General features: G+C 41.9%; 1 protein-coding gene across 2 annotated transcripts in view; it reads left to right on the top strand.

Moving 5' to 3' along the window:
• Positions 1 to 15,744, top strand: part of EIF5B (eukaryotic translation initiation factor 5B) — a 66,350-nt gene that overhangs the window by 3,084 nt on the left and 47,522 nt on the right. For both annotated transcript variants that reach the window (XM_073664859.1, XM_073664858.1), the window contains exons 2-3: positions 4,404 to 4,517; positions 15,468 to 15,546. In XM_073664859.1, coding sequence (XP_073520960.1) covers positions 4,404 to 4,517; positions 15,468 to 15,546 — 193 coding nt within the window. The remainder of the gene's footprint in view (positions 1 to 4,403; positions 4,518 to 15,467; positions 15,547 to 15,744) is intronic.

Raw genomic sequence — 15,744 nt, 5'->3', positions numbered from 1 at the left:
GTTTCGCCTCGTGACCACTATAATCATTTCTGATACGACAGAAGGTTCTAATCTAAAGGCCCCACTTCAATTTTTAAACGGTTTAGTCTTACTTTATGAATTAAAATAACTACAGTTTCATTTATCAGGACTGACAAACACCCGCTTTCATTGTGAATACAATTATATAACCATCTTGGCATGTTATTTCCATCACTGGATACTAATGTTAATCTTGGAGTTATTTAATACTTTCTCAGTTACCTGGGAAAACCGAATGGACTTAGCTTACTGCATTCTGGAAGCCATGGATGATATTAGGTTAATGCTAATAGCACAATCTGGTCATAACTCATTGACTTCTATGGAATTGTGTGCTGTGTGACCTATAGGGGTCACTGTGCAGGGCGGGGGGGAAGGTCAGTTGTGATCCTTGCGTATTGTCAATGGTGGATCTTGATATCTGCCTTCAGGCTTATAAAGGCTTCAGCCGAATATGAGGCTCAGTGATCTGTAATGTGCAAAACGAAAATCACCAAAATCGCTTACAATACAAATGTGTTTACATTGATTCAAGCGTTTTCTGTTATCCTAAAATTACCACTTGTCCACTGCATAGGAAACAATAATTTGATCTGTGAGAGTGCTGCAGACAGGGAATGAAGCTTCAGGGCACATGCCGCTCCATGCCACTTCTGGCCTTTCTATTATGGTTGGGGGAAGAGGGGACACAAGTCTTCTAATCTGGTGATCAGTGGGGGTCCCTGCTGTCTGAATCTCACTGCCCTAACATCTATCACCTCTCCATCCAGTGGCAATCTTCTATGTTTTATGGAGCCCAGAATAGCCCTTTAAACAATAGCTTTTTTTCTGCTGACACATTTCCTTTAAAGGGCTCTGTAGAGCCAAAAGTAAGGGCAGAGGCAGACGGGGAACGCAATGCTCGGAATTGCCGGCTGCTCTCTTGACCCAAGCTTGACAGCATGTATTTCTATGCTCTGGTTGGGAGAGCTGATGGCTAGTCCAAGCATAGCATTGCGATCCCCGAGGTGCCTTCTACAGTTTCTTCTTTGCCATTAAGATATTGTATAGGCCCCCATGAGTGCCCTGTATTTAGTAACTGTGTTGTGTAGAGATGAGCTAATCTAGTCGGGGATTTCGGCAGGCAGTAGACGTGGTCTGCAGACCTTCTGTTCGACAGTCATGGACCTCTGACATGGCGGGTGGACCAGGGTCCTACTTGTCGATTTGCTCATCTCTACTGGTCAGGTTTGCACATAAATCTGAGCTTCCTCCTCTAATTGCCCCAGGGATACCTTCTCGCCCCTCATCCATTTCATACACTCTCTAGGCCTTGCTTTTTTGCTGACCGCTGGGTTTTGAGCCTCTCCCTTTTTCTCTCTAGATTCCATGTTTCATTGACTATAATCTGAATCTTTACTTGTATATTACTTAAATATGGAATTGTGCTGCAGCTTTCAGTTGTATATTGTCACCTAGTCATTGTGGACTCATTGATGGCTGTGTGTCTGAATAACGCTGTAGAAGTTGGTAGGTTGTCATTAGCTAGGTGTTTCTTTGTAATCATTGTTGAAAGCCATGACCTCATGGTTCCTGCTGAGGTTCTGCTGATGCTGTACAATACATGTTATGTTTCCTGCTGGTTGTGACAGAAGAGGAACAAAATCCCCTATACGGATACCTAGATGTCTTGGAGGACGAACTACTATTTATGATGGTTTTTGAATGATTACTTTTATTCTGCACAATGATTTGTTCTTACAGCAAACAATTGTGTACAATTTACTTTCAAGTACTGCAAATATAAGTCATTGTTGCTATCACAGCATAACTAGGGTGATTTACTGGTCACATCCGAAAACTGCCTGTGTGGGAGTTTTGGCTGCCATTAGCTGGCACTTGTCTGTGATAGAGGTATTCTAGCTACGGTATATACATTTAGGTTTCATCCTCTGCAGAGATAGTAAATGTTATTGTAAGTGCTCACGGCCTTATTGCACTTAGCCAAAAGTATATACTTTACCATCATCAGAGGCTGAAGTGCGTTCTAGCTTGGATCTGGCTAGTATATATCAACATGCTGTTTATTTAAAAGGGTTGTTCTTTACTGGGCAACTCCTTATGAATGCTTCTAGTATGCTGCATAAAATAAAAAAAAATCATGCTTACTCCTGGACATTCGATATCACAAAATTGTGAAGGCTGCAGCCAATTAGTGGTTGGGTGCAGTGCTCCCATGACATTATTTCTGTCATGAAATCACTGGGGGATGTAGGGTTCAGAGCAGAAGTAGCACGAATATGAGAAATAAGTATACCTTTATTTTTTAATTGTATGCTGTACATTAGAGCCATTCATAAAGGGTTGGCAACTAGTGGACACCCATTTAAATATATTGGAGAGCTTAGCAGACTATTTTCCTAAACAGAGGGCCACGACGAAAACAACCCTTCTTAAATACGTTTCTTTGCAATATATTCCTATAGTGTACTGATGGCTAGGCTTCCATCCATCCTGGGGCCAGTGTTGGGCAAATACCTCCTTCACTAACACTGGAAATGAAGAACTAATAGTTAAAGACTATGTCTATCTATGATCATGATCATTTTGGTGTTAATCAGCCTTGTGATATGAACATACTGAGACAGGTTTACTAACATTGCTCAATTTGTAGACCATGTAAGGCTATGTTCACATGTCCAGTAATTACTGGATCCGTTTTTTGCTTACTGGATCCAATAAGTGAAAAACAGATCTATTGCAAGGGAAAGAAATACGGATGGCTAATTAACGGATCAGTTTTCTATAGACTTCAATGTTAAAAAAATGGATCCAACATAGATCATTTATTTAAAAACTGACTAAAAATTTGCCAATGGATTGCTGCTGGATCCGTTCTAATGGATCACTACTGGACATGTGAACATAGCGTAAAGGTAAGCTCGGCATAAAGTGAGCCAAGCAGATCACACTAGGTCTTGTTGGATGATACATTTGGTGCTCTAACTTTACACCCCCCATTAGTTGGCTTATTCTGAGCCTATGTGAGACAGTGTATATAGCTATAATATTATACTCTGCAAGGCCTTATTTTATATTTTTGCTGATTTTTGTACACTGCCCCTTTTTACAGTAAACTAGAAAGCTTAACAGATGCAATAAAATCGTGTGTGAACAAGTTTAGTGACTCCGGACGATGCATAGGAAAGCTGTGTGAACCAGTCACTCCTCACCATTGAGTGAACACAATATATACAATATCTGCAATGTATAGTTGGTAATATGCAATGTTTGATAGGCAGAGATTAATTCTACACATTGCACAGTGTGTTCTATGCAAAACTGCTATTTAAGAGCATTGATGGTGTGATGGTATGCCTCAGATCAGGTTTCCTGATGGGTTGTCTGAGGTTGTGACAGGGGCTTTGAAGTCCGAAGAGCGAGAGTAGCTTGGTCAGTGATCTGTCCGAGGGAAGTGTCCTGTGGATTAGTGAGCATGGCCGACCATCATCACAATGTACGCCCCACAAAAGTGGCGTCTGTAACAGCAGGAACTGGCGCAAAGCAGTTGAAGGATGCACCAAATTTATTTTGGATTCTAGATTAAGATTTACATGAAACCGCTGGTGTTGATGAATCGGTGGCTCATGGCCTAATACTTCTGCATTGGATTTCATATTATTTTCTGTTTCTTCTTTTTGAGTAGTTCACCTCTTTTACAGCCGAGGTTTAGATACCTTTTTGAGTGTAACACGTCTTATGTTTGGATATTATTATTATTATTTATTATTATAGCGTCATTTATTCCATGGCACTTTACATGTGGCTATGTAGTTCATGGACTGCAGGGACACCCCTTGCATTGCTGGGTTTGGGAAGTTCCCTCTTTCTGACTCAATCACTTGCAACCTTCTGCTGCTATATAAAGAGATAAGCGCAGCTCTTTGTCAGCTCCTGACCGGCAGTGGAAGAAAATGCTTACTTTGCACAGGGTTTTCCTACTGGATCAAACTGAGAAGTATTTTTGTTTATATAATTGTGCGTTGATTATTTTATTCCACTTATTTTTGTATCGCATGTTGGATTTTACGTAATATTATCTTTCTAATTTTTTTGCCTTTTCTTGCACTCACGATTCCAAATATTTGTGTCCGTGAAGCAATGCTTTTCATGCCTGGTATTTTGAAGTCAAAACTAGAAGTGAACCAAAGAGAAATATACGTCTTGCACAATCCTTGTTCTTGTGGTGCCTGTACTAGTGGTATTGTGTTTTGCTAAATATTTACAATATTTTGCGAACTGAATGAATTAATAACTTGTAACATCCCTAATTTTTTTTTCTAACAATATTATAAAAAGAATTCTATTCTGATCTCATACTGAAGTTATTTCTTTTCTTTTAGCGGCAAAGATGATGTTGACATTGATGCCCTTGCTGCAGAGATAGAGGGCGCCGGAGCTTCCAAAGAGCAGAAAAGTAAAGCAAAAAAGAAAAACAAGAAAAAGCAAGAATTTGAGTGAGTTAAATGTTTGTTTCATTTAATGTAGAAGCATCAGACAGACTGGTGTCTGTTCAGACTGGGTTCTTCCCACCTCTAAATTGCTACATACTGAAATGTGTCTTCATATATCCTGTAAGTGAATACCTTTTAAAGGTTTGTCCTCAATATAAATGGCTAAAATTGCAAACTGCTTGTAAGGCTATGCTCACACGATCGTATTTTCGGTCCGAGTACTGTCCGTGAAACAAATTAACAGCATGTTATTCAATTGGACTGATCTGATGACAGGTTTTTTTTTTGTTTTTTTTTCATGGATGGAATGTCCATGTGCAAAAAAAATTGCATCATGCTTCAGTCTCTCCTGTATTTTGGATGAGACTTGCCTATTCAAGTCTATGGGGGCACAAAAAAAAATCCAATCTTCCGTATAGCATCTGATTGTTATGAATACATTGCTATTATTAATATAGGAAACAGAATTTGGTCTTGCATATTTTAATAACTACTGATGTGCAAAATCGGATGCTATATAGATGATGATAAAGTTGCAATTAGGGCACAAAAAAATAAACTACCAGATGAGAGCGTGTGCCGGCCTTGGGAGGCCGAGTATTATTGTGTTTTTTTTGGTTGAACATATGCTGCTAGCCTTTAGAATAAAAAAAAAACAACAACAAGTATTCATCGACAACCCCTTCTATGGCTATGAACCCCATTGCTCTGATTTATTTTATTGATTTTTTTTCTTTTCATTTGGGATTTGCTTTCAAAATGCAAAATTAAGGCTCTTTGTGTATAGTTTTTGTTTATTAAAAAATGTCTGTGTCTCCGTCGGGGCACACGTCCTAAAATTCCCCGCAAAACGGGGTCCGGATGTATGCTCTGACAGGGCCATAGACCACAATGGTGACTGGGCAGAGCGACCATGCTCTCTGCCGTGCACTTTTTTAGGGAGTGTACGCCCACAGGAGGCGGACACTGAGACCTAGGCTCTGTCGTCACCATTGCGGTCTATGGCCCCCGTCACAGCATACGTTCAGACCCCGTTTTGCGGGGAATTTTAGGACGTATGCCCCGACGGGGACATAGAACGCAATGTGAAAGCACCCTTACCCTTTTATTGTTGTAGAGGTTGTGCAACTCCTTCACGTTAGCGGGCTGTGCTGCTTCTCCTGTAGATCCAACAGCAAACTGCTTCTGGCTGTATCAGCTCAGGGCTGATATCATTTGCTGTTTTTGCTCATCTCCGTATTAAAGATAGCAGCAGGTAGAAGAAGGTTATTCACAACAGAACAAGATATTAGATATTGAAGGGAGGACCCACAGTCAGTAACGGGAGAGATCACATCTGCTATGTAAATGACACAGGACAGGATCAACAGCACAATTTGCATATGGAGAGCTCACACACAGACTCAAGCATGTATGTTAAAAACGAACAGCAGAAGGAAAGGATCGCACATACAACATCATAGAGATCCTTTCAAATACTTCTCATCGTCTTGTCAGCATTCTTGTCCAGGAAGAAGAGAACCCTGGTGTCTGTACAGGGCTGATGACATGAACCGTAGAAGGAGAAATCCGTTTAGGAATAAAGCTGTGCTCCAAGTGAATGCAGCAGCTTCCTAAAGCCACAGATCTCAAATCCAGCATGTATTACTGTGGAGACCATGCTTTATGAGAAAATTCTACAACTAAGAACAGGTTGGTCGCTGCTTACTAGAGGGTCTGAAAATAAATTAAAGGGGTACTCTTATCTCCAAGATCCTATCCCTATATGTAATATGTGTAGTAGTAGTAATAATAATAATAATATTAGCAAATACCTCCAATTAGAAATGTATAGTTTTTCTGATTCGCTGTATCTCTTTCCTCATGTGCAGGCATTGCAGGACCTTCGGTATCCATGGTTACGTCCACTGATATAGTGACAGCTAGCTCCTAGTGGATATAACCATGGATACCTAATGTCCTGCAATTCCTGCACATGAGGAAAGAGACATAGTGAATTAGAAGAACTATACCGCATTTCTAATTGGAGGTATTTGCTAATATTATTATATTTACACCTACTACATATTGGGATGGGAATACCCCTTTAAGAAACTGAAATTGTTTCTGTAATGCAGCTATTTTAAGACAAGTAAACCATTAACTTATGAAAAAATATTATTCCACCAAATTGTAACGACCTCTATTATCAAATCCCTATATGTCGCACTAAGCAGAGCGATAAAGCATGGAAACTGCTGAGGATGTTGGTCCTCCACTGAATGCAGGCGACAATTATACCAGCACTTTGACCATCGGAAGAACAACAGGGCGCCCCACCACATACTTTGATATAGTGAAAAACAAACCATATTTTTAATGCAGGTTGTAAATAAACTACATTTCACATAACCTGTTAAATGTAATAATTCTTTTTTCTGGTTTAACCCTGTTAAAGCAAAGGTGTGCTTCATTAACAACTCTACATTGTGGCCTTATCGTGAACCTATCTTTGTCTTCAATAAGCCACAGTGAAAAAATATTATGTAAATGTGTGAAAATGTAGTGAATGTTCCCATATTATAAAGTGTTGGTATATCTTTAAGATATACCATCACTTTATGATGTATAGTCTGACCTTTGGGATCCCCATGAATCCTGCATAGAGGTGGTCCTGGTCACAGGTTGTGCAGAGAACTGCAGCATAGCCCTGTTTACTTAAAGGGAATCTGTCAGCAGGTATTTGCTATGTAATCCGAGATCAGCATAATGTAGGAAAAGAGAGCCTGATTGCAGCGATGTGTCATTTATTAGGATGTGTGCTGTAGTTTCAATTCAATCAGTGTTTTATCAGCAGGAGATTAACACTAGATGACAGCGTCTCAAGTGTAGACCAGTCCAGCTAATCTGTGTAACCCCGCCCCCCACTACTGATTGGCAGCTTGCTTTCAATTCAACGTGTACATTGAAAGCTGCCAATCAGGGGTGTGGGCGGAGTTATACTCAGCCCAGAAGTCTTAGCTCTGCTACATCGACATCAGACAGAACAGGGATTCAATCAAAGCTGCACCAAGCAGTCCAGTAAATGATACATCGCTGGAATCAGGCTCTCTGTCTCTACATTATGTTGCTATCAGATTCCATAGCACGAACCTGCTGACAGATCCCTTTTAATTGGCACAGTGCTTCAGATATTTGTACATTTGGCAGCCAGGGAACTAAACAGAGAAAAATAGTGAACGAGATGATTCCCCTTCATATCTATGGATATTAAAGAGTACCAGAGTTCACCAAGGAAATAACTTTTTTTTACTACCTCGGGACCACCCATAGACTATAAACATCTGGGCGGTCTACATTCTATTTTGCAGTGACATTCTTAAACATCACTGCATAGTATATAGCAGCAGAATGAGCTGTATATTCCCGTCTCTGCTTACCCATACCCTGTACACATAGAGCTGACCTGGACCCCAAGGTCTTGTGATCGCTGGGTGCAGAGAGGCAGCAGGCCCTGAGCTCTGCTAAGCAAGTAGGTGGCAGATTAGCCCCAGTTATATGGGAAATCATATTTAAAAAATAATAATAAAGGTGCTGTCGTCACTGAATTTTGGGTCTTCTATCCTTTGGATTACGAGCTCGGAGAGAATGAAGACACAGGACAGGATGTTTGTGTCTAAACATACTCTAAAAACTTTATTACAAAACACAGGGCTAATATACACCCTAAAGGCAGGAAACGGATTTGCCATATATGGTTCGATTATACAGTTTAGCTGAACAAGCGAAAAAAGCTAGTTTCTGTATGCTTTAAAATATTTAATTAGACTTATCTAGTTAGCAAGGTCATTTCATCTTTCTGCAAGAACACATTATTGCTACAAGAAGAAACATCTGGCCAGGGAGAATCACGTTATCTTTTTAGCAAGGACACGCTATTGATACAAGAAGGAACATTCATAGCTGTTGTTTTCACCTAAAATAACTGTCAGACTTATATAGCATAGATGGGGCCCTTAAACTTGAGGGACTCCATCTTCTGCTATAACATTCCATCCTTTTGTTCCTTCATTTATCAATACGAATTTCTTTGTTTTCTTTTAGTACAACGCTGAATACACATTAAAAAAAGCTTAAAAACCAAATAAACCGCAAGACACATTAGCAAAACCTGTAAAATAGCTTGTACTATACCAGCCAACCACCCACCAATACCTTTAAACCAATTTGCGGGATTTAGAAAGGAAAATCTCTGTGTGGAATTATTGGCCAAAGTATCTGAACAGTTCACTCAAAAGTTTATCTCTTCCCATGAGACCGGGACAGCGAGAAAGGGTATGCTAGTGGACGTCACAGGGGCATGTGTACATATCCAACAATTAGCAATGGTCTGGTTTTGCTCCTTTAGTCCATCGATTAGAGCAAGATGGTGTCTAATGAATCTATTGTCATCTCCATCCATGGTGCCTAACCTAGTCCATGCACCTGTGGTCGCAAGGATGCAGGTAAGTATAAACAATGTCATCATTCTTTGTCCGCTGGTTCTCCTAGTATCTTTTTGCAATGGGATGCGTGGATCCAGGCCTCTTTTCCCTCTAGCTTAACGGCTGTACTTGTGGTCAGCAGAACTTGAAAGGGTCCGTCAAACCGTGGATCTAGGCTTTTCCTCACGTGTCTTTTTATAACCACCCAGTCTCCAGGTTGCAGCATATGGCTGCTAGAGTCTTGATCTGGATCTGGAAGAGAACTGAAGACATTATCATGTACTTGCTTAATCTTTTTGTGTAAAGCCCTCACATAGGAACTTAACACATGGTTGTTCATTTCTAATGCTTGCGGATAGAAACACCCTAGGCTGGGTACGTTGCCAAACAATATCTCATATGGAGAGAGTCCAGTCTTTCTATTAGGCGTGTATCTTACTGAAAACAGAGCAAGTGGTAAATAGTCCGGCCATGGTTTTCCTGTCTCAGCCATGGCTTTCTGAATTTTTAATTTCAATGTCCCATTCAGTCTTTCCACTTTACCACTACTTTGTGGGTGATATGGGGTATGGAATGTTTGTTGAATTCCTAGAGCTGACATGACTTCATTCATTATTTCACCTGTGAAGTGTGTACCTCTGTCACTCTCAATTACCTCTGGTACCCCATACCTGCAGACCACCTCCGCAAGCAGTTTCTTTGCGGTTGCCGCAGCCGTGGCTTTGGCAATCGGGAAAGCCTCTGGCCATCCTGAGAACAAATCAATACAGACCAACACATATTCCCATGATCCTGACTTTGGCAGCTGAATATAATCAATTTGCAGTCTCTGGAATGGATAGAGGGGCCGGGGGGTGTGTTTGGGTGGTGTTTTAACTACTCTACCCTGATTATGTGTAGCACATATCATGCACCCTTGTACCAGGTTTTCAATACAGGTGGAGAATCCTGGTGCCACCCAATGTTTCTGCATCACACTCATCACACCCGTTTTAGATTGGTGTGTCGGCCCATGTAGTATCTGGGCAGCTGCTGGGTACAGTGCCCTTGGAAGGCATCGTCGTGTCCCTTTCCCCCATACCCCATTTGCTTCATTCAGGCATGCACCTTCCTTTAACCACTTATCAACCTCCTCCTTTTGAGCCTGAGCCTGCATTTGGGATAAGATGTCCTCCGACACAAAGGGGTTTTTAGGGGCACTTAACTGACGTACTGTTGACCCTTGTTGCGGCTTACAGGCTGCTGTTTTTGCCGCTGCATCTGCCATCGCGTTTCCTCTGCTTACCTGGTCGGTGTGTCTGGTGTGTGCTCTTACCTTTAAGACAGCTACTTGTTTGAGTAGTTGTAGCGCATCAATTAACTGCTGGACCGCATCAGCATTCTTAATGGGGTGTCCTGCTGCCGTCAGGAAACCTCTTGACTTCCATATTGGACCAAAATCATGCGATATACCGAATGCGTGCCTAGAATCTGTGTAAATGTTAACAATACTACCTTCCGCTAGTTTACAGGCCTCGGTTAGGGCCCTAAGTTCAGCTTCTTGAGCCGACTGGTGTGGGAGCATTGGTTCTGCCTTGATTACTGCATTGAGGGAGACAACTGCATATCCAGTATGGAAGGTACCTGAATCGTCCTGATGATGGGATCCATCTACAAAAAATTCAAAATCTGCATTTTGTAATTCATGTTCAAATACAGTAGGTAAACCTGCCGTTTCTTGTGCCATCATTTGTACACAGTCATGAGGAACTTCCTCTCTTGGATCTTCCTTAAAAAGCACAGTACCTGACTCCTCCTTTAGATCCGAGAGAGGTAACAAAGTTGCTGGATTTAGGGTAGTACACCTCTGTAAAGAAACATTGGGAGGCATTAACAGTGCACATTGTAACCTAAGATGACGTGCTGCTGAGAGGTGAGCGGGTTGCACTTGATTCAATATAGTGTAGACATCATGAGGTGTTAGAACGGTGAGCGGGTGGTCAAGAACAATGTCTGCGGATTTATGGAGTAATAGTCCAACAGCATGCAGAGCACGTACGCAGGATGGTGCACCTCTGGCTACCGCATCCAATCTGCCACTAAAGTAGGCAACAGGTCTCTGATTATCACCGTGTGTTTGAGTTAAAACTCCTGCTGCATGTCCAGCTTGTTCATGAAGGTACAGAGTAAATGGGAGCTCATAATTAGGGGTACCCAAAGCTGGAGCGGCCAAAATACGGTTCTTGAGAGAATAAAAACAGTCTATTGCCTCTGATGTTAGTACAAAAGGTGTTGGGGTAAGACAGTCATAGAGGGGCTGCATCAAAATAGAAACGGCATGAATCCACTGTCTGCAATAGGAAACAAGTCCAAGAAAAGTTCTGAGGGCTGCAACATTAATGGGGACGGTGAATGCCTGTACTGCTAGTTTACGTGCATTTGTTAAATGACGAGCTCCTGGAGTAATACAATGTCCCAAAAAGGTGACTGAAGATTTACAAAACTGAAGCTTATCTTTCGATGCCTTGCAGCCAGCGTGATAGAGAAACAACATAAGCGATATAGTTGCACTATGACATTGTTTCCTGGAGGGGGCACAAATGAGCAGGTCATCGACATATTGCAAAACAACGATATGTGGTTCAGACCATCCCTCCAGTATTTCCTGCAGACTTGCAGTGTACATTGTGGGTGAATTCTGGGCACCCTGTGGCAACACTGTCCATGTATATTGACTGCCCTGGAATGTGAAAGCAAACAGGTACTGGCAGTCAGGATGTAATGGTACACTGAAAAATGCATTTGCCAAATCAACCACTGAAAAGCAAAGAGAGTTAGAAGGTATCTGTGACAGGAGAGTATGCGGGTTGGGCACAACTGGTGTTAGAAGTTCTGTGGCTTTGTTAACCAACCGGAGGTCATGGACCATTCTATATGCGGCTGGTTGTCCTGGCACACTCTTTTTCTTTACTGGGAACAGGGGAGTGTTGCAAGGGGACTGGGTTTTGACTAGGACTCCTCTCTGTAGTAATTTTTGGACCTGCTGGGCTATGGCATTTTCCTGAGCCGAGCTAAGGGGATACTGCCTCTGTTGAGGCAAGATGGCTCCTGGTTTTAATTTCACCATTACTGGTTGAACTCTTAACCTACCAACATCTGTTTTGTCTGAGGCCCAAAAATCATGTGGTACAGCCTGCTCCAATATCGGGGGAAACTCATTTGTCTCTTCTATGCTGGCAATATCTAGTGACATAATTTTGCAAAGGGTACTTGGTTTTAAACCTGGGGTCATGGTGACAGTGCCATCGGGATGATACTCAATATGTGCTTGTAATTGGGACAACACATCATTTCCCAAAAGGTTACATTGGCCTCGGGGCGATACCATGAGCTGGCTATGTACAGTAGCTCCTTGAATTTGCAGGGGAATTCTTTTAGTGACAGGAAGCAGGACAGATGGGGAATTGAAGGGGGTGGCAATGACATGATGTGAAAAATCAGTGTCAGTATATGGCCAATCACCTTGCGTAATTACGGAATTGTCGGCCCCCGTATCTACTTGGAAATCGATTTCATGTCCCCCTGGTAGGTTCACCTGCACTATACAACTGGGAGTTGGGGGTAAGGAGATGAGGGGGTTCATGTGCAAGCTACCCTCATCCTATGGGGGCGTTGTTTGGTCGGCTGGAGGACCCGTACTCTGAGCATTTGGATACGGGTTGGTCCTACAGTTCTTTCTAAAATGTCCTGGCTTTTTACATCCGTAACACAGTTTCTGTCCTCCTCCTTCAGTCCGTCCTCTGCCTCTGTTGTTTCTGGGGGTCGTCTCTACTATATGTATTCTGGCAGCTCTTTTTGCCTGCGCTATGTCATGCTGTGCCCCCTGAGCTATTCTAGCTAAATCTTCTGCCTTCACTGATCTCCAGTCCGGTCTACTTGCTTTTACCTTCTCTGCAATCTCTTTCTTTAGTCCATTCATGAAAGCACTTGCTAATACCCTCTCACTAGTCTTATTCCCGGGGTTGAACCCCATTTCTGACCAGGTTTTCTTTAGTGCATAGAAATAATCCTTAGGATCTTCCTCCTTTCCCTGCACTCTATCTTCTAGTGTAACTTGCTTTTCTGCTTGCCTGTCTTGACATGCTTTTACCAACGCTGCTGCGAATAGGACTCCAGCTGCTGCATCATTAGATTCTGCATCTATGGGTCCGGTCCTATTGGCATACTGTTTTTTTGTCTCATCTATCAACCTATCATAGCGGGCTTCATCTGCCAATTTTCCCTTAATTACCCCCTGCAGATCTATTCTAGTGGCATGATACGTATCCTGTATGGTGGTGATCATTCTAGCGAAACCCATAGGGGACTGGGATGGGTCTGGCAGCTGGGAGATCAGTGCCAACTGCTCTGAAGGACTCCATGGTCTATACATTAACATTGTGCGAGCTTCCTGACCTGGAACCACTGCATCCCCCCCTGCTGCTGCTGCTGCTGGTGCTCCTGGCACAACTACCGTCCTCATTGGGAATTGTCTAGCTGGGTGGGGTCTCGGTCCTCCACATGCCACACAGATGTCTACTGTCAAGGGATTCTGCTGTCCACATCTGGGGCAAACCCAACATTTAGGTTCCTGGGAATTCTGGTACTGGGGTGGGGGTGACGTCGGGAGCGGACAGGGAGGAAAATCTGTCATTCCAGTTTTTGTCAGTCTGTAACGTCCGTCTCCTAATTCTTCAATCTTTCCTTCAAAATAAGCGCATGCATTCATCCATACATCCACTGTCTCCAACAGACCCTTATCTTTCAACCATCCATGATAGGAGTTAAAGAAGGATTTCCATTTCTCTCCATTCATCTCTCCATTCTCATTCATTCCCGCTTTACACAATATTTTGTCAATTCCAATCAGTGCCTGTTTCCCTTCTCTGCGTACCACTAAGTCTTTGGCTATAATGCCTTCCTTGGCATTTTGGTTCCCCATTTTTTTTCAGTTCTCCTCACCTAGAAGAGACTCCTCAGTCACTTAGACAATGGTCACTTAGACAATGGGCCACAAAGGTTTCTGAACCATTCCACTACTAGCCTCTCTAGGACTTATACGCCAACCAGAAAAACAGACCAAAAACATCAATCCCGGGACACATCCACAACACAATCATCGGATCCATACTTTCATTCTTAAATTCTCCAAAGGATAGAAGGCAGGACTGTCAATTTATCTGAGGGAATTCTACTGGTTCAAAGGGACCTGAGCCAGACAACAATCTGTTGAATTACCTGGGGAGCCGACCGCTCGGGGGTGAGGGAGTCTCTTCTATGCAGTGATATAATTAGGTAGAATATAACAGTTATTCTTACCTCAGCGCTGTATATATCACCAACAGAGAGCTTCACTCGTCCCACGTCTCGGACCGGTCGAGCACCCTTGGGTAGATTAACTCAAGGTCCCTGTTCGAGGCGCCAGCTGTCGTCACTGAATTTTGGGTCTTCTATCCTTTGGATTACGAGCTCGGAGAGAATGAAGACACAGGACAGGATGTTTGTGTCTAAACATACTCTAAAAACTTTATTACAAAACACAGGGCTAATATGCACCCTAAAGGCAGGAAACGGATTTGCCATATAAGGTTCGATTATACAGTTTAGCTGAACAAGCGAAAAAAGCTAGTTTCTGTATGCTTTAAAATATTTAATTAGACTTATCTAGTTAGCAAGGTCATTTCATCTTTCTGCAAGAACACATTATTGCTACAAGAAGAAACATCTGGCCAGGGAGAATCACGTTATCTTTTTAGCAAGGACACGCTATTGATACAAGAAGGAACATTCATAGCTGTTGTTTTCACCTAAAATAACTGTCAGACTTATATAGCATAGATGGGGCCCTTAAACTTGAGGGACTCCATCTTCTGCTATAACAGTATTTAAATTTTTAAATGCCCTGAAAAGGTTTCTTATGAACTTATGGGGGGCACAGAGTATAAAGTAAATAACTAAAAAGCAAAAGAAAAAAAAAAAGATGCTGCCAGTCCAAATCGCTGTTACTAGCTTTATCCCCGTATACAAAAAAAAAATGTTTAATATATAAAAATTATGGTTACTGAAAGTGATGTGAAGCAGAAGTATCAGTATGGGAGAGAGATACACATTGGAGCAGTTCATGGATAAGGAGTGTGAATGTTTTATTGTCTCTGAGGTGGATAGTTCTGCTTCACATCACTTGTCTTATTACTGCGTTATTCTGTCATATTGTGTATAAATATGATTCTTCAGATTTTGTGTTATACTAGCCTGATGAAGAGACCTGTGTAATCTGGAAAGCTGCTATTTTTTACCATCTTTTCAGTTTGCCATTAAAAGGTATCACCCACTAAGGACTCTCAATGTCTTAATATTTTTCTATCCAAATTTTTTGTATTTTTTATACCAAATGTATGAAAAGAAAAAAATCAAATGGGGGTAAATGGCCTGCTCTTGAACTGTTAAACAAGATTATCTCATTCATTTGTAGTGAAGATGATATTCTGAAAGAGCTTGAGGAACTCTCGCTGGAAAATCAAGGAGGGAAATCCAATAAGGATTCTGCACAGGTTTGTTACTTTCAGTAATTTCTAGGGGTTTGTACTAGGTTTTAAAGCTTATCAAAAGTGAAATTGTGTCATGTGGAAGAGTATGTGCACTGTGGACATGATTGTGAGTAATAATTCCTTTCCCCGTCTGGACATAAGAGTGCATGGATACTTTGTGTATCAGTGCTATATAGTGGCCGCTGGGTATAGTGGCAATAT

Source organism: Phyllobates terribilis, unplaced genomic scaffold, assembly GCF_046119375.1.
Source record: "Phyllobates terribilis strain yellow unplaced genomic scaffold, ASM4611937v1 Scaffold_2__4_contigs__length_985480577, whole genome shotgun sequence".
Lineage (NCBI taxonomy): Eukaryota > Metazoa > Chordata > Amphibia > Anura > Dendrobatidae > Phyllobates > Phyllobates terribilis.
The sequence above is the reverse complement of the archived record's forward strand: the minus strand, read 5'-3'. Positions and strand labels throughout refer to the sequence as shown.